The sequence below is a fragment of the Myripristis murdjan genome, chromosome 1 (genome assembly GCF_902150065.1).
Source record: "Myripristis murdjan chromosome 1, fMyrMur1.1, whole genome shotgun sequence".
Classification (NCBI taxonomy): Eukaryota; Metazoa; Chordata; class Actinopteri; order Holocentriformes; family Holocentridae; genus Myripristis; species Myripristis murdjan.
Genome location: NC_043980.1, coordinates 19,061,404 through 19,085,759, shown reverse-complemented (window position 1 = coordinate 19,085,759; position 24,356 = coordinate 19,061,404). Strand labels below are relative to the sequence as shown.

At 40.0% G+C, this 24,356-nt stretch overlaps 2 protein-coding genes across 5 annotated transcripts; both read left to right on the top strand.

Annotated features, from left to right (window-relative positions):
• The first annotated feature begins 2,678 nt into the window (after positions 1-2,678).
• Positions 2,679-7,454, top strand: LOC115358676 (leucine-rich repeat LGI family member 2-like). The gene is made up of 8 exons (XM_030050635.1): positions 2,679-2,857; positions 3,082-3,153; positions 3,374-3,445; positions 3,556-3,627; positions 3,853-3,924; positions 4,662-4,831; positions 5,837-6,001; positions 6,619-7,454. Exons 1-8 carry the CDS (start codon positions 2,679-2,681, stop codon positions 7,452-7,454), a joined length of 1,638 nt encoding a protein of 545 aa, XP_029906495.1.
• Positions 7,455-11,131: 3,677 nt separating this feature from the next.
• Positions 11,132-23,480, top strand: LOC115358655 (coiled-coil domain-containing protein 149-like). Of its 4 annotated transcripts, XM_030050595.1 has the most exons (13): positions 11,132-11,314; positions 15,473-15,634; positions 15,775-15,813; positions 16,636-16,743; positions 16,913-17,029; positions 17,950-18,122; positions 19,013-19,085; positions 19,607-19,691; positions 19,882-20,029; positions 20,199-20,275; positions 20,389-20,424; positions 20,617-20,679; positions 21,158-23,480. In XM_030050595.1, the coding sequence occupies exons 1-13, from the start codon at positions 11,264-11,266 to the stop codon at positions 21,721-21,723; spliced, it is 1,698 nt and encodes a 565-aa protein (XP_029906455.1). In that variant the 5' UTR covers positions 11,132-11,263; the 3' UTR covers positions 21,724-23,480. The 4 variants fall into 4 exon arrangements, with proteins under 4 accessions (XP_029906455.1, XP_029906464.1, XP_029906473.1 ...); XM_030050604.1 differs by lacking the exon at positions 20,389-20,424; XM_030050613.1 differs by lacking the exon at positions 20,617-20,679.
• Positions 23,481-24,356: the final 876 nt, after the last annotated feature.

Here is a 24,356-nt window from a genome sequence, read left to right as displayed (position 1 = left end):
GCTATGTAAGATGCAGAGCTGTCATGAATTATGCCAGCAATGGCAGACATGTACGGTTGCTCCCTTTTTGCAACGGGGATTCAGTTTCACTCCTGCTCATAGACTACTGGCTCTCAGGCAAAGGTCAGCACCTTGTTAGGGCCTGCTAGGACAACCAGCAGCCCCATTGTCTGCTGCATGGACGATCTTTATGAATTCATACGTTTAGCTGAAAATGGCATTTTAAAGTGTTGGAATCATAATTTAAAAATACAGCGACAATGAAAAGTGCTATCATTTTTTTTTACTGTTGTGATATGAGAGCATCATTTCTTATGTATTTGTTTAGAATACATTTATATGCATACATTTATAAGTTATATTTCAGAATATTGTGGTGTAATGTTACTGTGATCATGTTAGAGGAACATAAGGAAACAGTGATTAGAGGGACGGGTTATTATGCATCTTAGTGTTTGCACAGCATTTTTTTCAGTGTTAATAAGTGTGACAAGTGTTGACTGGAGTGTTTTCTCACTCAGAGCTGATAATATTCTGAGTGTTAATTTAACTCTGATGGCATAGACACTGGTCCTTTTTTTTTTTTTTTTTTTTTACACTCTCATGGTTAAATTAATACTGCCAGTTTTTGCTCTGTGTGTGAGAAAGACACAGAGGAAAACCAAGAGAGGGATAACAAATTTAAAGATGACTGATGTCTTGTACATATTTAGGTTATGAAAGTGAGTGTGGGCATGGGTCTTGAAAACAAGATAATTAGACAAGAGGAAACATCTTCCTCTTTTAGTGAAAACGACTTTGTAATCTGCCCTATTGCACATGATGCCATATGTGCAAAAGGACAGATGGTTTGGGGTTTGGTCCTACTTATGTTACCACCAGCTTCCCTCTAGTGGCCTGTGTGTCTAATAGCAGGCAATAACCCATCATTTTTCTCTGCTCAGTTGTTCCATTTGTGTGTGTGTGTGTGTGTGTGTGTGTGTGTGTGTGTGTGTGTGTGTGTATGCGCGCGCGCGCGCACGTCTGCATTTGTTTGAGTGTGTGTTTGCATGCACATGTGTACAGAAATAAGGTACGGGTATTCTCTTATTGGTCCCTGATGTCTTCTCCAGAAACCAGGAGGAGATTCCCTATAGCAGGATTAGCAAGTTAACCAGATAACCTTAAGTAGTGTTGCAAAGTGTCCTCTTAAATTTAGCTCATTATTAGAATTAGAGATTGTTTTTAAATTGTTGTTTTGTGTATGAAACTATTCTTTTATTTATTTATTCATTCATTCATTCATTTTTTGCTGGTGCTGTTTATTATTTTTTTCTGCTGCCTGTCTTGGGTAGATCTCCCTTGAAAAAGAAAGATACGTAAAGGTAAAAAGAAAAAATCACCAACACTGATGACTGAATCATATTCCTAAACTTCACATCTGAGTTTTGCTCCACAGATTCAAATCACAGTCTCCAACTTGTTGTATCATTTTTTCCAAAGTTACCTGGCTAACTTTGTTATCCTGTAATCCCACATACAGTACCTCCCAGCAAATCTGACCTAAATAATAGATGAGAGCAGAAATACACAATTTGATGTAAACAACAATACTGCAATAACAGGACACAGTTTGTTGTCAAAGTAGCTCAAGAGGAAATCTTGATTTTTATAGTACTCCTGTTTAAGGATCTGGAGAATGTCTTTCTTCATGCAACAGATACAAGTTATCATTTATTTTACATGAAATAAATATGCTTAATTTACTCTCAATATAATAAGTGCTCAGCCCATTTCTGACATCATAGCACTTTATATGTGCAGCATCTGACGTTTACTCATCCCTGCTTATTGTATAAATCTTTATTTCATTCATCGGTGATATTTTATGTGCTGCTGTGTTTCTTTTACTGCTTTTATTGTCTTTGTGTCCTATATTTTTTCATACCTTGATGCAAGATCAAGGTTCCCCTTGTTCCCTTTGTACAATAAATGACTGAGCTGAACTGAGCTGAAGTGTCTCCTTTTATGTGGCAGCACTTTCAGCATATTTATGAAGTCAGGGGCTTGTGATACACATGTGTACATGTTTACTGCACATATTGAGTAACATGTCTTCAACAAAATACCATCAATGTCCAGCAATCTCATTTAACTGATTATTACTTTGCCTTGTCTCTTGGGCATCTCTGGGCCTAAAACACCAGTTCTGACAGATGGGTCATGAAACTAGAGTTAACATTAAGATGTGATCATGAGAAGATACAGTGGGCTACATGCATGTTGCCATGCCGGACAGGCACCCCGCCCATCCGGTCAGCAACATCTGTCGCTGTCCGTGGTGCTGAACTCCAAATTTACTCAGTTCTGGACTAAGTGGGGAAATTGAGTTTCGTTACTTTTGTGTTTCTATACTGTCTCCCATTGAAAAACACTTTTAAAAAGCAATGGTAAGCCTATTTAAAGTCCCCGAACCCAGCATATCACGCAATAAAGTGACCAGCTCTTTTTTGGTGTTTTTGTTTTTTTTGTTTTGTTTTTTTTCCTCCCGAAAATGAAGTAGCCTTCCGGAACGCAACTGCAGCAGGATCAGCTCTTGCAGCGGGTTTCCAGTGCTGCATTTCATGTCGCCCGGGCGGACAAAGGCGGTTTACATCGTCCTCGGTGTCACATATCGTCATTAATGTTCAAGAATCAACATGTCATCCACTCAGCACTGGCTGTTATTGATCAATTTTGCGTTACTGTGCATTTACGGGACAGTTCAGTCTAAAAGGAATTTCAAATGCCCTTCAGGATGTTCCTGCTCTAAGGAGACGATCATCTGCGTTGGCACCTCTCAGATCCCACGGACTATACCGAATGACATCAATTCATTGTAAGTAGCAAATCATATTGATTTCCGCAGCAAAACACAGATTGTTTTTTCCTTTTGAGTGAATTACAGGACAATCGGTGTGACATTCAAGGGGACAGTTCGCTGTTCTTGTGTGCTCCTCTGGACGACCACTGCTTCATGGCCGGGCAATACGATGCAGCTCATTAGGCTAAGCTGATCCAAGTTTGACTTTGATTTTTATCTTGATGTGTTTCCTCCAACAGGAGCATAGTCAATGGATCCATCGGTGAAATTACAGAGGGGATGTTTTCACTGATGCCATCTCTTCAGTTACTGTAAGTGAAACTGCCAGAGGAAAGTACCATTGATGGGATGCTAAATAGTAATGTACACAAGGGGCTATGTTCATGCATAAAAGTGTCAATAATCTAGATGTATTTTGAGGAGAGGCACAATGTCATGTTGTTTTGGTGAGAAAAAATTTAAGAAAAATAGAAATGAAAACATATGACAAATAGGACAATTGTCACTTTTCATGGATTCCTCTCTTTGCAGGCTTCTGAATGCAAATTCCCTGACCACAATCAAAGATTATGCATTCTCTGGCCTTCCTCATCTGGAGTATTTGTGAGTATTATTCAACAAACTGGCTGATTTCTTAATTCATTGTGTCAAATGAACACTGTTGTGTATGCACTCTCCCTGTCAACATCAGTGTTTTGCTATTCACCACACAGATTTATTGAGGGAAACAAGATCGAAACCATCACCAAAAATGCCTTTCGGGGTCTTCGGGATTTGACTCATCTGTAAGTCTTCTGGATTTACACACACAGCACTTGCAGGAACAAGATCTGTTTTGCTTTACAACCTTTATTAGAGAGAGAGAGAGAGAGAGAGAGAGAGAGAGAGAGAGAGAGAGAGAGAGAGAAACTGAATCACAGAAACTGTGATTAGATGTAAAACAATACATACAAATGATTAGTCACCAAAATGTGCAAGTGCATTTTTCCTGCACAATGTCTGTGTTTTAGATCACTCGCCAATAACAAGATGAGGTTTCTGCCCAGGGATCTCTTCTCTGACTTGGATTCCTTGCTGGAACTGTGAGTAAGCATTTGTGGTGTCAGCTATATGTGTGTGTGTGTGTGTGTGTGTGTGTGTGTGTGTGTAGGTTGGGGTGAGGGGTGGGGGTTGGGGGGTTCCATACTGCATTGGCAAAGTCAAGCTGACTCAGACTGTGCTTTGTGTTTGCCAGGTTTCTGTCCCATAAGATTTCACTGAACCCTTGATATGGATATGATAACATAAACATAAAACCTGTCTCTCTGTTCACTCTGACAGAAGTGCATTGTAATTGTTTGGGATGAAAACCTTTTAACTTGTTTTAACTTAAACTGAAGGCCTGCCACAGCCTGTGAGCAGAGAAAATTAAACAGCCAATAGGCCTGTGAAACATTTTTTAACTAATGAGAGTTCCCAAATATCAAGCTAAAAACAGGGCTATTTTTCTGTGTTCCCACAGTTGACATTTTGGAGGTACAAAGTTTTCGCCTGACAACAACAGCATGCAGACTATTATTTCAGATTTCATAATACATCTATGACTCTCCATGGGTATAAGTTGGAAATGATTGTGAATATGCTGACTGTGCTTTATGTGGAGCACAGTGCAGCTCCAGACACATTTTGTATTGTCAGCAGTCTCCTCTCTCAATAATAGACATAAAAAATCAAAGGCAAAAGCAAAAGCAAAACACTTTTGTCTTTCTTCCACTATGTTGGCCACAAGCTGTTTTTTGGCATAACTGCTTATTGTACTGTATCTTCTGCCACATGTCAGGGATCTGCGAGGCAATGCCTTTCAATGCAACTGTGAGAACAAGTGGCTGATGACGTGGCTGAAAAACACAAACGCCACTGTATCAGATGTCTACTGTGCTGGCCCCAGTGAGATGAAGGGCAAGCGACTCAATGACCTCCCCATTCCCCCGGGCAAGTGCATCTCCACAGGTAACAGTTATTATGAATTAATTTGGGAATCAAATCTGGCACAAATGGCACACATATGATGCTGTAAAAAAGTGTAATTTAATGTAAAAAAAGTAACTCTTTGAAAAGAGTCTCATCTTTAATACAAATTTGTAAAAACATAATTAATAAAAGCACATTTACATTTTACTATTTGTGCTCTCAGTGATTCAACAATAATGAGCATAAAATCACAGATATGCATTTACTGAGCCATCAGACACACACACACACACACACACACACACACACTACTCCATCCTTCAAAATATTTTTCTATTTTCTAAGCAGTGTTTTATTAAATGAAACTTAATAATTTCACCTATAACTGCTTTATCTTATATATTATGTTACAGCTATGAAACATTTTCCATCTCCCTGAGCCAGCATCAGTTACACACTGTCTCAAACATTAAATGGATAGAAAGGAATGATAACTATAAAAAACTATAAAAACTAATGTTAATAACTCATAGAGATTTTATGCTTATGCCAGATAAGTTTAATTTCTTTGGTCATTAAACAGTAGGAGGGACATGTGGATTATTGAAAGTATGATTTTATTTGAGATAATTAATTCATTACAGTACAACTTTGGGAAAAGTTGTACTTAATCATTCCTTAATGGATGCTGCAGAACTCCACGTGCGAGCAGTGAGGGTTTAATCATAAGTCATCCCTGCTGCTGCGTTCCTGAGCCTAATGTTTCCCTCCTACCTGCCTCAGACATGCTGGGTGAGCTGACTGACTCAGAGCCCTAGAGTTAAAATAGATTTTTCCCCACTGGTAGATCAATAAAATGCATTAAATCAAAATTCTACTTGTATAAATAGCTTCCTATACTGCCATAGGGCCATATGGCAACATAAAATATTCAAACCAAAATATACCAACTGGAAAATTTCTACAGCATAAAAGGCATGATCGAATTCATGAAGTTTCATTTTGTTAGGAAAATTACGGATCCTGTTTTGGTGTGCTTCACAGATTTTGTCCGTCATCAGTCCATTCCCATTCAATCCATGTCAGCGGACATCTTCTCCTTTAAAGAGGACATCTATGTGGCCATGGCTGCCCCCAATTCCAACAGCTGTGTGGTCATGGAGTGGGATCACATTGAAATGAACTTCAGACAGTTTGATAATATAACAGGTTTGGCTGCACCCCCATTAAAAAAAAACAAAACAAAAAAAAATATTAACTAGTAACTTATCCTGCATTTTTCATTGTTTTACATTAAATAAGGGCATTAATTCCATTAGTGTTAATTAATAATTCACTTAAAGATTGTGTAGGTAACTGTTTTAGTTCACAATTTTTAGAAATCATCCAAGAGAGTCCAAGCCAAACTTAATACACGGTGGGAAAAAAAAAAAAAAAAAAAAAAAGTGAATCAAACATTCAATCGCCTCAAAGAAGTTTTTCCACCTCACTGTCAGTCATGCCTTGTGCACACTCCACCTAGCCTACCTTAGATAGTTTAGCTTACCGTGGATAGAGAATGGCAGAGAAGGGAGCCAGCTTGCAAATACATATTCCCCCATTGTGTCGACATTGGAGCCACACTGAATCTGAGGTGCTGAATCCAACATGGGATGGTTTTGAAAGGTGTTTGACTTCAAGTTCTTGACAAAATTCTACTCAGTGTCCAAAGTTACCTACACAATCTTTAAATGTCCAGCAATCGTTAAAAGTTATGCTTGTACAATTTTAGACGCTTTCTTGTTAATACAATTTTTTACTGTTGCTAACTACTAATTTCCAAACAGGGAAATCTGTCGTTGGATGCAAGTCGGTCCTGTTCGACAACCATGTCTTGATAATTGTCACCCAGCTCTTCGGTGGCTCCCACATTTATAAGTTTGATGATCAACAGAACAAGTTCACAAAGTTTCAAACCATCGAGGTGTTTAACATCTCGAAGCCAAACGACATCGAGGTCTTCCAGATGGATGGGGAGTGGTACTTTGTGATCGTGGACAGCTCCAAGGCAGGCCTGTCCACACTGTACAAGTGGACTGACCAACCAGATCGCAACGAAACTGGTTTCTTCTCCTATCAGTTCCTCCATGAATGGTTCCGTGATACTGATGCCGAGTTCATTGATGTAGATGGGAAGTTTCACCTCATCCTGGCCAGTCGCTCCCAGCCACCTGTCATCTACCTGTGGAACAAAAGCACCCTGAAGTTCATGCTTCATGGTGAAATCCCAAATGTTGATGATGTGGTGGCGGTCAAAGCTTTCCGGGTGGAAGATGAGCTGTATCTAGCCCTGACTTGCTACATCGGTGACTCCAAAGTCCTCAAGTGGACCAACAAGCAGTTTACCGAGGTGCAGGCTCTGCCCTCTCGTGGGGCGATGATCCTACAACCCTTCAGTTTCTCAGACCGCCACTATCTCGCCCTCGGCAGCGATTATTCTTTCACACAAATCTACCTCTGGGACACGGAGTTGAAAACTTTTGCCAAGTTCAAGGACATTTATGTGCAGTCGCCACGGTCATTTACTGTGGTGACCACTGATCGGCGGAATTTCATATTCTCCTCCAGCTTCAAGGGCAAATCAATGGTTTTTGAGCATATTATTGTAGATTTAAGCTTATAATTTAAGATTACGTTTGAGAAAGGAGTCGCAAATACTGTATACTGTATCTTCCTTGTATGCAATGCAGTGTGACGTACATAGTCTGCGACGAATACTGTTGTTTCAGACTAAGTAAGTATGTTTCTAGCAACTATGGTGGTATGATTAATGATACACCAAGAGTAGTTAGTTTGAAACTGAAGGGCAGTAGCAATATAAACCAGTGGCAATATTTAAAATGTAACCCGCATGACAGTTATTTACAGCATATTATCTAAAAAGATGTTGGCTTTTATGATATTGTCAAGCAAAATGACAAACATGTTACCCTTCCCTGCATCTATGGGTGAAGTCATTGACTTAAGACAACCTGAATGTTTTCTAACCGGCCAACCAAAACCATTAGCATCGCAACTCTGAGGCCATCTCATCTCAATAACACTCATTCTTAATGATTTCTGATGCTGTACTCACCAAAACCAATGGTGCAATGACTTTTGTTGATTATTATGAGCTTTAGCAACATTAATTAGTAATGCTGATGAGCAAGAACATTTATGTCAAGCAATGTGATGAACAGAGTGCCTGATTAATAGCGAAAACAAAATCTCATCAATAAGTTATTCCTGATTCCTATGCAAGATGTACAATAGCAAGTATTGCTCTGAACTGACATGAGGTATTGTATGCTGCTACACAACTCGAAATGCCTTGGGAACACAATTAAGTTGTCTTAAACCATTAATGTGTGCTCTTTTTTAATTTATTTTTCTTTTAATATTTTACAACTTTTACAACAGATTTAAAACCACATTACGGACTGTTTGGCTTGGACTATGACTCTTTACTTTCATATCTGTGTTTATCGGCTTTCAGAAACAATGGCTGGATCATCATTGCCAAGTATAATCTCTCTTTCCACTCTGATGCATTAATATGGTGAACAAGTGAACTTTTACACATCTCAGCATCTGCAAAGCAGAGACAAAGCGGAATGAATATAAACTTGAATTCACTGAAACTTTATGTCAGAATATGTTTATTGAAATGCATTAAAGACCTTATAACAATATGTAATGGTAGATCACTGTTTTTCATTCTGTCCTCCACACTTTGCACAAGCAGCACAGACACAGAGATGCAGCCATATTGCTGAGATAAATCGCCCCAGACAGCAAGTTTTAAATTTATAGTGCTGTCAGCACCGGGCTTCTGAGGCAGCATTTTCCTCTCACTTGCTCAGAGAACAAGCCACATGCACAGCTCAGATACATTTTTGGAAATGAGAATGGAAGATTTAATGGTTGTTGAATGTGTTTTTGATTGTTTACAATTTACTTAATCGCTTATATGTCCCATCAGAGAGGGTGTTTCCATCTTACATGATATGGATATTCTCTCCACTGCCCTCTTTATTGGTAGACACACAAGGTGAACAATAAGACTGGGAATTATCATCAAGGGCAATACTTCACATATGAAGACGAGAGTTGAGAGTGGAGTACTTTGAGTAAGAATTTGATGATTATAGGGATGGGAGTCGGTGTGTAAAGGTGTAACATGGCTGGCACCACTAAAAACAGCATCTTAATGTAAACTCAATCCTAAATTGAAATACTTTTTGCACTTTCTGTTCCACTGAAAACATGGACAAACCATGTTTCCTGCTGGGCATGACCTACATGCTTTAATGAACAAGGACACTTTTGATGTTGCCCGTCTCCAAAAAATCTCGTCATGCATGCATGTTATGTCAAAATATTCACGACTAATTATCCTGTTTATGAGTTGCATGTGTTCTGAATGTGTTCAGCCATTACTTCTTCCTGTCTGCAAATCCTTGCCTAAACTCCGTAACAAAACATGCTCCATAACACATTTCCCTCCATTATGTGAAACTGATGGTGACATCTCTATCATATTTACTTGTTCCATCGAGATGCATACGCAGCAAGATTTAACAGATATGCTTCATTGCATGCATGGACATAAATATTTTACCATCCATACAAAAAATTTAAAAATTTAAAAATTAAAAATAAATAAATAAATCAGTACTGTCCAAATTCGGTGTAGGGAGACTGGGGTAAGTTGAGCCAAAGGGTAAGTTGAGCCACCCCCTGTTGCTAGGAAATGGTAAAAAATATTGATCATGTGACCAAATATTTAGGAGGAAGGCATCATTTCATGGAGTCTGTGAAGGTAAGAACCACATGGGTAAAGTGGTTAGACATTTATTTCCGAAAAACCATTTTTTACTCTTGAAAGTAAATTTAGTCTATCATAAGTTTCATGAGAATTGTGTTAAGACCAAAACAGATCATTTTAAATTTGTTTTATACATCAGTTGTGGTATCTATGAGCTACAACATGAGGTCATAAACCTAGCATAAAAATGCACCATTTTAGCTGTGGGGACTAAAAAAGTCAAAATGGTAGCCCTGTGGTAAGTTGAGCCATTTGGCCAGGGGTAAGTTGAGCCGGTAGGGGTAAGTTGAGCCACCGGCTCCTGCGTCCTGCGGCGCGTTCGGGGCCGAGGCCGGGGGGTCCGGGGGCATGGGGGAGTGCTGGAGGCCACAACTGCTGCCGTGGAGCCGAGGGCGAGGCATGGGCGCACCACAGGACCCCGGAAAAAAGACTCGCGGACGCTCAGGCCGTTTTGACCACTTAAGCCTTTACGAGGGTTAAATATTAAATCTCTAAAATTCCCCAAACCTCACAGAGTTGGTGGTACAGCAAGGAGTTCTGAGCAATTTGTGTTCCCCTGCAACCTCGACAGGTGGAATATTGAGTGAAAGCCAGGGGCGGAGCTATGTGGTGGATTATGGAAACAGTTATGTTTACACTCATTCTGTTTGTTTGAAGAGATGCACAACATCCTGAAATATATGCAGATATATTAGTTAGCGACAAAACTATGATTGCCTTGATGTAGTGATCCTAAATATGAAAAATGGCTCATCTTACCCCAGTCTCCCCTACCATGTAGAATGATGGAGGCTTGTAAAATCAGTGATGATCCTCATCACACCAACTGGAACACTTTATGTTGTTGTATTGTATGTCAGGGGCAGCTGGGGTGGCATAAAGCTGTCTAAACCTTTCATTCGATTTCTATATAAGAATGAGCAAAGCCATTACAAAGCCATTGGGGGGTCCTGTGTACATTCACATCATATTACTTGGTTATAAATTGGAGAATACAATTACAGTATTACAATATGAAATAAAATACTGCCACAAAACTAGCCAGCACCAAAATGCTTTTCATACTGACAAGCTTTTCACAGCAAAAGCTATTTTATATCCTTTACACTTATCTATTTCAAACAAAAACTGCAACTGAAGAGTTTTAAATTTGCACCACTACCATAAGGCCTAGTGTTAATAAGAGTGATCATTAAAGATGTTTCATAATTGTGAATGATGACTTCTTCATGGGACTGTTCAAGTATGGCTCATAAACTTATAAAGACAAATGCCGTGTGCAAAGATGTCCATGGTATTAATGTGTGCAAGCAAACTGAGTTCAAATATATTTCAAGATACCACAAATAGGCTTAATTATGCTCCCACATTTTGTTTTCAACACTACTCTCATGAGAGCCTCCTGTGCCTGAGCTCCGAGTTTCCCAGCTTTACGAGGCTCTCCAAATGCGTCATGACGTTTCTGCGCTCTCTGACGCTTGGAGGCGGAAGTGAGGTAGATCGCGTTGCTAGCTGATCTTCCTTTGGATGCAAAATGTCTCATAATCTGTTCACCAGTGATGGCAAAATGATCACGATAATGCACCATTAACGAACGTGTTGTCGGGATTACAAAATAAAAGATGAACAGCTCCGGGAGAAGCGAGAGTGAGTGGCAGGGGCTGGTGAACGAGGTGAGAGCTCGCAGAGGCGCGGGGTGACACGGAGCAGTGAGTCAAAACACCTAGAGGCGTTTGTGTCTGTATCAGGAACATGCTCTGTGTTTTTTACCTTTTGCATGTGGAATTGATCTGTAATGTTACTTCTAAATCCGTGATAATTCAGGCTGGGCGAACAGTGTGTGTCGTCCCTGTCTGACCCCATGAGCGGAGTCAGCGGGATTAACTCCCAGCTCAGGTGCGGGCTGGATTAGCCTGGTGTCTACCCAGCGCCTGCAGGACAGGTGCAGGAGGAAGTGCATGTGTTTTTCACTCTTTTTCCTTGTGCCTACATACCCCAGCACCTTACAAAACAGTGAAGGTGAAAGAAAAAAGGAAAAAAGAAAGAAAAAGAAACAGATAATAATAATAATAATAATAATAATGAAGCACCGACATGTACTCATTGGTCTGCTCGAGGGTTCTGCCATGTTTTACTACACAGAAACTCGCACTATTATAAGACGTGTAGGGATACGATACTATCACGATATTTTGCCAATGGCAGTGATAGTATCACGATATGTGCGATTCTGTGTGATTCTGCGATATGTAATGTATTGTCAGATATGTATCGGTGATACATCGTGATGTCTGTAACTGAAGAAGAGAAAATACCCTGGAAAAAGGCTAAATAATTTCCCTGTAAGCAGGAATGCATCGTGTTTTTTCAGTGTTTTAATCTGCACTGAGACTGCCGCATGAGCAAGATTGAACAGTTCCGGCTAAAACAGCTAAAGGCCAGGAGGAAATACATCTGATAGGAAACTGAATTATTACAAATGAAGATGAAAATCAATATGTGGCACAAGTGTATGGATTATGTCTCACCAGAGGAAGTATCATGATTATTGCATTATCGATTTATTGTCCCACCCCTAGTGTTATATAGCTTATGTTTGATGATAACATCGATAAAATGAGACTATAAGCCTATAAAATTAATCTTCATCTTGTCATTAGGAAATTATATTCTGTGACTAAGTACTCTGACCCATGCTGTGGCTCAATTTAAAACATTTTAAAGTCTCTGGATTAATGAAAATGCCTTGCCTTTGTAACTTAATCTGATTCAGTATTTAAACCAGGGCATGGCAATATATCAATGTTATACTGATATCATGACATAAGACTAGAAATCCTTTGAAACTGTGGATATTGCATTGTTGTGACAGTGCGTCTTTTCTGAATTTGTAAAGACTCAAAGTAAATGGATGCAGTTCTTGACTTTATAGACTTATCTAGCTGTTTAATTGTCTCTACCTACCTTATCTTACTTTGTAGTCATCACTCACATTACTAATGATTGTATATTCAAAATCATGTGTGTGTAAATACGATAGAAAAACATCAGTAGTAATGCCTACAATATCAATATCAAGGTATTCTGTGATAAATATATATATATATATATATATATATATATATATTAGATTTAGATCAGATATAGTTACCTAGTCCAGGAAGGGACATTTGTCTTGCGCTCAGGTGCCATGTGTGGTCCGCAGCCAACAAACACAAGTGTACACACAGTATTTACAACAGTGTACACACATCTAAAACACAATACAAGGATAGAAAATCCCATGTAAACAAAACACAGGCCTTATAATAAACTGGACCGCAATTACACTTAGCATCTTGATGTTTGATTTTGCCCATATCACTCTGCCTTAATTCATATTATACAGCACTTATTTTGATTTGAAAATGCTGTGTTTTTTTTTTTTTTTTTTTTTAATACAACATCTGTTTGGGATGTTGTGGTAGCTTGATAAGAGCGTGTACCACTTGTTAAGTCTGAGTCCTGGTCGCAGCATCTTGGGTTCAAATCCGACCTCAGGCCATTTGCTGCATGTCATTCCCTCTCTCTCCTGCCTTTTAGTCCAGCAGCTATGCGAAAAATCATGCACTTTACGATACAAGAATGAATTTTGGTACACTGTTAGAGCATCATCATTTTTGGCTATAGGGCCATTGCAGATTTGTCCCGTGGTAACCGTGGCAACCATTTTTCAAAATGGCTGCCACCTGCTGTGATTTTACCTGTAACTCAGGTTCTAGACCACCTAGGATCTTGATCCTGGTGGTTAATCCTACATTTTCAAGGACGAGGAATACAGTGGTACTATTTACAACATGCTAGCAACTACCTAACTACATATTTCCGGCATTCAGTTAATTAATTAATCGTAAAAACCATCAAAATATGTATTTCGGTAGAGTATACTGTACATGTTTTCTAAAATGTTGACAGATATGACATGAAATGCATGTGTGCTATGGCAATGGCCAAAGTGGAACTATACAGCAGTACAGAGACAGGATACTATTTAGCCTAAAGGCATTTTTAATAAAGCCAAAGAGGAAAGAAAGTGGGACAACACAAAGTTACGTATCATGGCACAGTCCACCACAGTAGCAAAGGGCAGTGCACTGCTGCCTTGGCACATTTGCATCTTCCACAGCACCCCTTTTTACAACCACAGTGGAGGAGGTCGCAACATGCCAGGCTTGCTTCTGGTAGTGTGGTCCAGTGAACTTCCCATCCACCTATCAGAATCAGAATCAACTTTGTTGTTACATGACACATTTTACAGTTGTAAAAAAAGTGGGTTAAATTATCCATTCATTCATTCATTCATTCATTCATTCATTCATTCTGTGTCCTTCCTCTTCCACCCCGAGTCACCTGGGGAGGGGAGTTCAGGGACTGCAACCACGGCCTGTCCCCAGCAGTGACCAGTTTGGAAGGCTGCCCTCTTTGTATGTTGTGCTGCTTGTGTTGGGGGGGGAGTCAATCAATCGTTCTACCTTTTGGGTGAACAGCTGCTTCCGTGATTCCTGGCTGCTAGTGCAGTCATACAGCAATACCACAAATTGTTCAAGAGGCTCCATCCAGTCATCTACGGTGTCTGCTGTGGTAGCCAAGGCATAGAAGGCACGAGTCGCATCACTGAAGTTCTTCTGTGTATCCCATGTTGTCTTCTTGCCCCTGCCTCCAAATGATGACACAGTGTCAAAACCAGTAAAGGCAAGCAGCATGATGAGTGCTGATTACCTGTTTCTCAGTGACAAGGGATGTAACACAAGTTACCAGGAAGGAGAACAGCTCAGCTTTGTTCTCATCAATACGTAGATACTCCGGCCAATTTCCAGGAATGGCACTGGATGGCTCAATGCGTCAATAAATTCCCTTCCCTCTCTTGCTGCATGTTTCAGCTTTCAGCATTTCTAGTTAACCAGACAATACACCACAAAATTTCCCATCAAGGGAAAAAAACCTCCCTCTAATTGGCTGGCCTCCGGTCCAAGAAAAATCCAAGTCTCAACAAGAAAATATCATCCCTGAAGAATGACTTTTCCTTGTTCTCAAGGCTCTACATTGCATCACAGACATACATACATGTGATGGAAATCTGGATGAATTCTTTGAGCATGAAAACCAGGCATGTCCACCAGCACTGTCACAAATGGGCAAGCTGAGAACTGGTACCAAGTCAGACTTGGTGGGCTGTTTGATGGACCTGAAAAGACATTTTCATATTATGCACAGCAAGTGTTCTTGCCATACATCCAGTCTCAGCTGGAGCATGTCTGCAGAGTCAATGTTGTGTGGGATGAATATCTCCCTGAAAGGCTGGAGGCTGAAACACGCAGCAACAGATGAAAGGGAATTTGTCGACCTGTTGAGCCATGCAGTGCCATTCCTGGAAACTGGCTGGAGTATCTATGTATTTATGAAAACAAAGCTGAGCTGTTCTCCTACCTGGCAACTTGTGTTACATCCCTTGCCACTGAGAAACAGGTAATCAGCACTTACCATGCTGAAGTCGTCTGTACTCAGCCCCGAGATACATCAGGTCTTGCACCACGCACACATGTGGAGGCTGATACACGCATCATACTACACCTGGAAGATGCTGTGAAGGAAGGATATGACAACCTCTCAATATGCACAGTTGACACAGATGTGCCAATTTTCATGCTTGTATCGTAAACTGCACGATTCCATCAAAATAGTGCGCGTAGCCGCTGGACTATTTCATGTCTCTCTGTAACTGTGACAGTCAAATAAAGCAGAAATGCCCCCCCCCCCAAAAAAAAAAAAATTACATCTGTTTTTGCACACAGTTCCTGATTTGTAAGCGCAAGTTGGAGAGCAAGAAAGAGGCTCTCCTAATTCTGTCCAAGGAGCTGGACACCTGCCAGCAGGAGAGGGACCAGTACAAGCTGATGGCCAACCAGCTCCGCGAGCGGCACCAGGGACTCAAGAAGAAGTACAGGGAACTCATAGTAAGCTGGATCAGTACAGTTCTGAACATACATTATAAGCCTCTTAACGTAGACATCACTATTGGCAGTGCAGCTTCTCCCTCTGCATGTTACATCTTGGAGATTTGCATTTTCTTTTGTTTGTTGTGCATCACATCTAGGATGGAGATCCCACTCTGCCTCCTGAAAAACGGAACCAGGTAAGTGACTTTTCAGTGGATGAGACATTGTTGATTAGTGCCCTGACACAAATACATGTATTAAATGCTTCTTAAAGTCACAATTAATCAGCATGTTTAGAGCATCTTGCGTTCTAAATCTGATGCATTTTCTGCTGAAACACAATGTTGGAGGGAGAAATAATGTGTGGAGTGATCATTTACATGTGTTGACATCTGTCAGAGAGGAAAAGGCAGTTTTTGGGGGATTTTGATTGTTGATTTAAGAATACAAAAAACAGACATTATTTTTTGAGTGCACTGTTAAATAGATTTATATGACAGCTAAAAAGGTGGAAAAAGCCTTTTTTTTTTTTTTTTTATTACTTCACTGTAACATATAAACTGCACTAGGCAAATTCGCACATTTGCAGCTCCAAATGCCAGCACGAGATAACTGTCTGAACATCAAAATTCAAGCAATCATCTAACATGAATTCAGTAAAGTGCGTACATTCATGTTTACAACAGCAAAGGAACGAATGGAAGGTTAAAGCTGTGGCGGTGGTTTTGATTTGTCCTACTAGATTTCCTGCCAGTTTCTATACCCAGCACCAGAATTTTATTTGGGCATATAGACTGAATCTTCAGGGTCTCAGTCATAGTGGATGGGACACCCTCGATTGCAGCCCCACTTTGTTTTTTAGTCTGATGAGATGGGAGTATTGTTGCATTAAAAAGGTCTAATACAGCCTTAAGTGCCATGTTCAAAAATGTCACCCCTTTAAAATTTATCAGACAAATGAATTATTTAAGAGTATGATCTCGCTCCTGTAACCCCTTGCTCTTTTGTTTCTTATTCAGGTGAATTTAGCCCAGCTGTTGAGAGACTCCAGAGAGAAAAGTAAGCAGCTCTCCGAGGAGGTGAAGGAGCTGAAACAACGCCTGGTAGAGGCTCAAGGTGACAACAAGGTACCACTCTGCACTGTGTGCCATCCACAAAGTGTCAGCTACACCATGCCAGATTAGATTATTATCAGCCTTTACACCTCATCACTCTGTCCTTGATCAAGATCTGCCAGCTCTTAAAAGATTTAAGTCGTTCAAGCGAATGAGCACTGATGGGTGTGTGATCCTGCAGCTTTTACGAATGACCATCACCAGACAGAGGCTGGGAGACGAGGAGGTCGGTGTGAGACACTTCCCCGCCCACGAGCGAGAGGACCTGGTCAAGCAGCTGGAGAGAGCGAGAGAGCAGGTGGGAAATTACACATTCAGCTAATGGAGTCAGTTCACAACATCATGACCAATGTATAATAACCTGTTAATTAAAGGTCGGATTAGGAGCGCACACACGATTTTTACATTCTTTCTTTACATTATTAACACTGAAGATCTACTGCATTTGGGTTATGCCACAACTAAAAGGTAATATTATTATTATTGACATGAGAGCTCTGTTTTGTTCTCACCTTGAGGGAATTTTATGTCTTACTAGATGTGATTTCATGAAGCTGTCGGTGCAGTCGCTCCCCTTCTTTCGGCTGATTCATCACTGCTTGTTTCTTATATTTTTATTCCATTTATTTTATAGCATTTTGAAAAAGACAGTGAAAATATGGCTGTTGACAGTGTGTCACAATGTTTTTACCTATCTCAGTTTTTTAGATCTCATGCTGTCTTTTCAACATCGTATGCCTCCAGAGATTCTAAAACAAACAAACAAACAAAAAAAAGCTTCACATTTCCATCTAAAAAAGCAAAAATGACTTTTTATGACAGTAACGTTCCATCCTGGAAAGGCATTGTGTCTGTATGGGAGGTTGTTTCAGAGGCGCTTCAGGGAAAAAAAACGTAAAACTTTATTTTCATGAAAGGATGTGTTGGCTTTTGTGGTTTTGCATTGTGTTTATGGCACATGGACAGGTGATAGTGAATGATAAATCAGCACAGACCGTAATAAAGTGAAAATATATCAGTAATTGTATAAAGATATTAGTGTCTGTCGAGGCAGGAAGGATATGCTTTGTTAAATCTGCTTGTAACTCCTCAGGCACACAGAGAAATGCAACACAATGCGATATTGTGGCTGTAAATAATCTAAAAAACAAACTGTTACAGTGGCATGAGTGTGTGTAGGGTATTTGCTTACACAGTGTGTGTTCTCTGTTGCTGCAGAACGAGGTGCTGGAGCACAGCGTGAAGTCGCTGACTGACGAGCTTCAAGATGTGAGAGCGGAGCGAAACGTGTTTCAGGAGAAGGCTCATCGGCTCAACATGGAAATGAACCACATTTTGGGGAACGATGAGATTCGGATTTTAGATGTAGACGCGCTCTGCATGGAAAACAGGTTTGTTTTCCTGTTTTGCTTTTTTTTTTTGTTTTTTTGTTACGTCAGCGGTGCAGATGAGCCTCACAAGAATATCAGGCAGCTGTTTTGTCTGGCCAAAGGCACCTTCGGAAAACGTAGCACACAGCAGGACGTCCTGTTGAAATACTGCTGATTCAGCCCTAGTTTTGTTTCATTACATTAGAGTTTTTTTTCTCACTTTGGCAGCGTAATTGCTTTTTGATACAAGGGCAGAGTGTGTGGCATCTCCACTTGAGTCTTTGAGTTGAGTATTTTAAGGCTGCAAGAAATGTGCTTACATCAGTTAACAAGGTGCAGCAAGATGAGACAAAAGCTGTTTAGACTTACACTGAGCTTTGAAATTTGGCTTATATTTGACAAGGTAAAAGCTTTTCCAAGTAAGTAATATATTTAATTAATCACCATTAAGAATTTGATTAATGTCACTGATAATTCATTGATGGCTGGCTTTATTATGTAGTGGAATAGATTCACTTTTTTGTTTGTTTTTATTTTTTCATATCTTTTTTAGTAAGAACAGGGTTATATCTGTTGCTACATGGATTGATTATTATTAATTTCAGTAGACAAGCCCAGTTTTGCATGCTGCCTGCCTCTCATAACTAAATGTTTTAGGATCACAATATCAATAAATTGTTTTCATATTTGTAGTCTGTGTCTAAAATGCCCGTCCGCCTTGCAAAAGTAACAAAAAAGGCTTTGACAGAAAAAAGGAACACATTTGATCTTATGTTCATTAATGATACCAACTAATCGATTAATGGAATTTCCACAAGCCCTGGGGTAAATGTAAGCACAAATATAAGTTTATTATACTACTTTAAATGAGCCCTTGATTGTGATGTCTGACCCAGTATTTCCTCCTCCAGGTATTTACATGAACGCTTCAGACAACTGCAAGAGGAGGTCAACATGCTCAAAACGAATCTTACCAAATACAAGGTATTTCAAGCATCCTTCAAATTTACAATTTTTTGATGTATTTTAATTACTCGGCTCGATGTAGTAATGATAGATCCACTATTCAGTTCAATTCAATTCAATTCAAATCACTTTATTTGTCCCGAGGGGCAGTTTAAAAGGACAAGACTGTAGCTTAAAAACAAGACAAAAAACACAAACAACAGACACAAACAACACACACTGCAACAGGCAGCATTCACAGAACGGCAGATAAAAACACATGAAAATAATTTATAAAGTGCTTAAGTTATAAAGTGCATTGAGTTCATGTAGCTGCAGCAATAATTGTAGGTGAGTGTGAGTGTGAGTGTGTGTGCGTGCGTGCGTGCATGCGAGTGTGGGTTTAGCATTCAGCATTCAGGAGCTGGACAGCCCTGGGGATGAAGGTGGACGTCCTCCACTGTGTCCTGCAGCGTGGACAGCGTAGTCTACATCCTGAGGGGAGCCACTGGAACTCAGAGAACAAACCGTTCATTTTGAATATTTTTAATTGATTTCAGAGTGCTCTGGAAAGCAGGAAGAACTCCAAAATCTGCGGAAAACCCAACAGTAGTGCACTCACCGGGGTTCTCTCTGCCAAACAAGGTCAGAAGTATGAAGAGTTTGAAAAACCCACAAAATTGCATGCAAACATTTTCAAATGCAATATGTGAGCCCCTCATTCAACAATTTGCTATTAAAGCGAAGTGAAGGTTTTAATGTATTAAAATCATCTCGTGGGGAATGTCATCGTTTGAGTCTCATGGTGTGTGTGATGTTCACTGTGTGTGTTCAGTGCACGAGCTACTTCTCTCTGAGGAAAACGGCTGCAGCTTGCCAGTGACTCCCCAGTCCATCTCGGACCTCAAGTCCCTCGCCACGGCCCTGCTGGAGACCATCCATGAGAAGAACATGGTCATTCAGCACCAGCGGCAAACCAACAAGTACCAGATCTATTATTCTCCAGCCTCTCTCAATAGATTCCTTAGATTACACTTACTTTCATTTTAATTTTAATATGGCACAGGTAAATATCATGTTCTTTAGACAGGACTCTCGAACAATTAGCTTTATGTGACGTGCGTTTGAAAAATCTCTGTCTCCTGTCACCAGAATTCTTGGGAACCGAGTTGGAGAGTTGGAGAAGAAACTGAAGACACTGGAGGCGGCTGGATTATGGAGCTTGCCAGGTAGGCAGAAGCATCTAAACGAATAGGGACAGCTGCATGTATAATACTGTAGCATGTATTCCACAGACTATTAACCTTTCTTCTTCTTCCTATCTGCTTCTTGCTTCATGGAGGTCTGACTTATGATGTCTCTCTGGGATTATGTGGAAGTATGTTTTTGTTGCAATCACACTAATGACTATAATCTCCAAATTCCTTTTATCTCTCAGCACTTCTCACCTTTGCTCAAATGCACTCATTTCTATGCTTCCGATCAGTTTGATGTAATTGCATGCAGATAACTAGACTGTGCTGCTTTCTGTAAGGGGCTCATTGTTAATTATGTTATTATTTTGAAATAGGAGGAAAAGACACTATCAACCTAAATCCTCCGCAGACGGTGTTAAGCCCTCTAAGCCAGGAAGGTGAATGACTGCTTCAAGCATTCTCTAATATTCTTCTTCTGTGTTGCGTTCTGTGTCAGCCATCTCTTCAATCTGTAGCTGGGCAGTGGATAATTTTTTGGGGCTTCTGGTCTAGCTGCTGGCTGCTTGCTTCTGTTTCCGTCTCTTTTATTGCATGAGTCGAACATTTCCCAACACAGTACACAAACATCAATACCTTTTATAGGTGTTTTAGGTCCAGACAACATTTCAGCCAATACGTTCTGCCTCTTTTGCTCCCCACATTGACTGTTTGCCTGCATGCTGTCAAAGCACTTAGACTCCATGTGGAAACCAGAACGCTTCTGATACCCGAAATCTTGTCCCTTGCCTACAGATAGCTATTTATCTGTTTATATAGATAGGTAGATGAATAGATATGGAATCTGTTTATAGATATTATTAAATGTGTCTGATATAATTATATTTGGTAATATACTGGGGTGTACTATTTTTACAGGAAATGAAGGGTCAGAAAGTGTTGCCGTCAGCCAGCAGAACTCCTCAGAATCACCATACCAAGCAGTGGAATCACCCGCTGCGTCTGGTGTTCAGCATGAACTCGAAAAGGAACCATCCTCTCCATCCTGTGAGGAAACATCTCAGCAAGAGGACGTGGCGGCCAGCCCTCAAGCAGAGGCGCCAAAGGGCGAGGAATGCCACAGCAATCAGCAATCACAGATCACCACGGAGTCGACGGCTTCAACGTGTCTCCAGTTAGAGGAAAGCGGATGTTGGAGCGCTTCCCCTCCCGCAGAGACGGATGGAAAAGCCCCCGATCTGCTAGACTCTGGCCGGCCTCGGCAACCTTCAGAGAGCTCCAGCACTGAAGGAGGGGAGGCTGAGTCAGATGCACCCTCTGTTGAGACTGAGCGTATCCCAGCGGCAAATAACACAAATATTGCTTCACCCCCTTCTGCCTCTGCTGCAACAAAAATGTCTGCTGAGGAACAAGAGGAGGTCCAGTCAAAGGAGGAGGCCGAGAGTTCAGACGTGACAGATGTGTGTGTCAGTCACGGCGTCTGACGTCCTCCAGTAGGTGCTCACATGATGCAGAACACTGGGAGGAAAAAGCACATTTTTAAGAATTACCTGTGATGTTGATGTTGATCATGATAAAGTTTAAATATTAATATAAAACTCGTAGGACATATATTCAATTTACATTTCCAGTTTCTTCTGGATAATGAAAAAATCTGTAGATAATGCGTCTTTTTTTGTTGTTTTTAGCAATAATGACTGACTTAAAGCAGTGGGTTATGTCACGTTACGCTGAGCAGGCATCATTTCATGACAATTTTACATGATTATCCTCAGCTTAAAATAATTGCTGCTTTTTCATAACAGATACCAAACATCTGTTATTTCAGTTTGAAAAATACCTATTTACAGATGCTTTAAAAAATATTTGGATGCTAGATGAAGGATTTTCACTGTGAAATTAGTTAGGATGACTGATTGCAGACCTAAATTTAAAAAAAAAAAAAAAAAACAACAACAAAACAGATTATGTAATTTGTCAAACCAGTATCGCAAAGTGATCTGACTTGTGCTCTCACTGTCCAGTTTGGGAGTTTCAGGCTTGTTTCTTGTTTAATGCCTTCGGGTAACGTGACATCATTGTAATCAATGATCTCTCCAGTAGAAATAGAAGTTGAATGAATGTAGGGTGCAAACTACCAAATTATACATCAATGGTATAGAGAGAGGAGATTATGAAATATACTGATAAAATGCAGATAAGGGCTATGGCACGACACTGATGGGTATCACGATATAGTTGCTGCAACAGTGCTTTTGATTTCCCTGCCTTTGATTGTGGAATTTCCTTTGAGTTTGACTGGAATAATCTGAAGTTTTTTGAAGCCAGCTCTCATTTGGCTCTCAGTCTAAACAGGAAGAATGTTGTTTGCATTTTATTTCTGCTGAGGAACTGTGTTACACTCTGATGCAGATCATTTAGCTGCGATTCCTCAGCTGTCTATCAATAGAAAGTCGTTTTTGGGTGTGGGCTGGTTTTAGCTGCACAGTTTCCAGTCCTGTCACTCCTTTCTTTTAGTACCTCTCATCCCCTGATCCCCATGGACATTAAGATGCCATATTATGTGTCTTAAAAAACAAATCTTTAAATTGCTCTTTACCCCCTTTTAATATAGGTGGTGGAACATGATACAGAGAGATTTACTTTTTTTTTTGTTTGTTTTTTTTTTTGTTTACATTGTTACCAAATTCTGACCAGAAGGTGCAGCCAGTTGCTCCAAAACCTAACCCGCTGTAGTTCTGTTTCAATGTTAATGTTGTAGCATTAGATGGCAGGCTTTTTAAGTTCCTCAACCCACAATATTTAGAAAGCTGTTTAAAATGCTGCATGACAATAAACAAGTTTAAAAAAAAAACACTTAAAATGTTTAAAATGCAAAACATGTACAAAGATAATTGTTTGTTTTCTCCACTGTTTTTGTTTCATCACAATATTTAGACAAACTATTTTACTAGACAAATATTTAGTGTTATTTCAAAGTGTTTTGACAGTTGACGGTGCACTAACACAGATGCTCATTCCACACACTTTTGTATAAAAAATACATATACATATATATATATATACTGTAGCAGGATGAGGCCACAGCTTCTAGATAACCAGCACAGCTGTCTTCATGCTATTCTTAAGAAGTAACATTAACTTACACAACAGCAATTACACAGAACATTAACCATCTGTGTGGAAGTGTTAAATGTGCACAAAATGTATTTTTCTGCAAAATAAATTACTTTTCAATGAATGGTTTACTGTGATGTTAAAACTGTTTTAAAACTGAAACAAAACCCAAAATGAGACACAACCTGCTCCAATACATGAAAGATCTTATCTATTGTGATTGCTGGCATAAAGGTTAAAGCTCATTCTGAGAATGAAATGATCATCTGCTGTAGTTTTTAATTCAGAGTAATAGTTATGGACAAATTGTATTCTTAGTGCTTTGGAGCGAGCTCTTTCATTTAGAGGCTGTGCATTGGCAACAACTATCAAACCACACATTCACTTAAGGAGTATTAGACAATGGTGACTGACTGAGGCAATGTTGTTTATTTATTCATATCAGATGAGGAATACAATGCACAGGTTGTTAGGCTTCCAATCTACAACCTCAGCAAAGGCATTTCTCTGGGAAACTCAAATTGTTGTGTGGAAGCTTTATGCTCCATGCAGCTGTGCTAGCCTCTTCTCCGCTGTCCATTTCTGTACATATCCCAGAGTTTGGGGGAAGAAATCCCAATGACACAACAGCCAAGCCTCCGGCCTGCATTCCCATGGAGCAGACTCCCAGCATCACCACCACGTCCCAAGTCATCCGTCTTTTCGTGGACAACCACTGCTCTTCCGATGACAGACAGCTTCTTCCTTTTAGAGCCTCTCGTCCACTAATCCACATGGACTTAAAGATACTGATCAATTGATCACTGGTTTTAAAAAAGCACTGAGTGTTGTGAGCAGTGTAAAATTCAGGCCATATGATTTATTTTGAAAAACAAGTCTTTTAGCTTCTTCTTGCACCTTTTATTATAGGTTCTGTAGTGTGATACAGGAAGATGAAGATGTACTTAAATCGCATTTTTGTCTCCTTGATATCAGATTCTGACCAGAGGGTACAGCCAAT

Coding starts and splice junctions, on each gene's coding strand:
- LOC115358676 (XM_030050635.1), top strand. CDS start 2,679: ATGTCATCCACTCAGCACTGGCTGTTATTGATCAATTTTGCGTTACTG. Junction 3,154..3,373: donor ATGCCATCTCTTCAGTTACT/GTAAGTGAAACT, acceptor CTCTCTTTGCAG/GCTTCTGAATGCAAATTCCC. Junction 3,446..3,555: donor CTTCCTCATCTGGAGTATTT/GTGAGTATTATT, acceptor TTCACCACACAG/ATTTATTGAGGGAAACAAGA.
- LOC115358655 (XM_030050595.1), top strand. CDS start 11,264: ATGAACAGCTCCGGGAGAAGCGAGAGTGAGTGGCAGGGGCTGGTGAAC. Junction 17,030..17,949: donor TGGAGAGAGCGAGAGAGCAG/GTGGGAAATTAC, acceptor CTGTTGCTGCAG/AACGAGGTGCTGGAGCACAG. Junction 19,086..19,606: donor CGAATCTTACCAAATACAAG/GTATTTCAAGCA, acceptor AATTGATTTCAG/AGTGCTCTGGAAAGCAGGAA.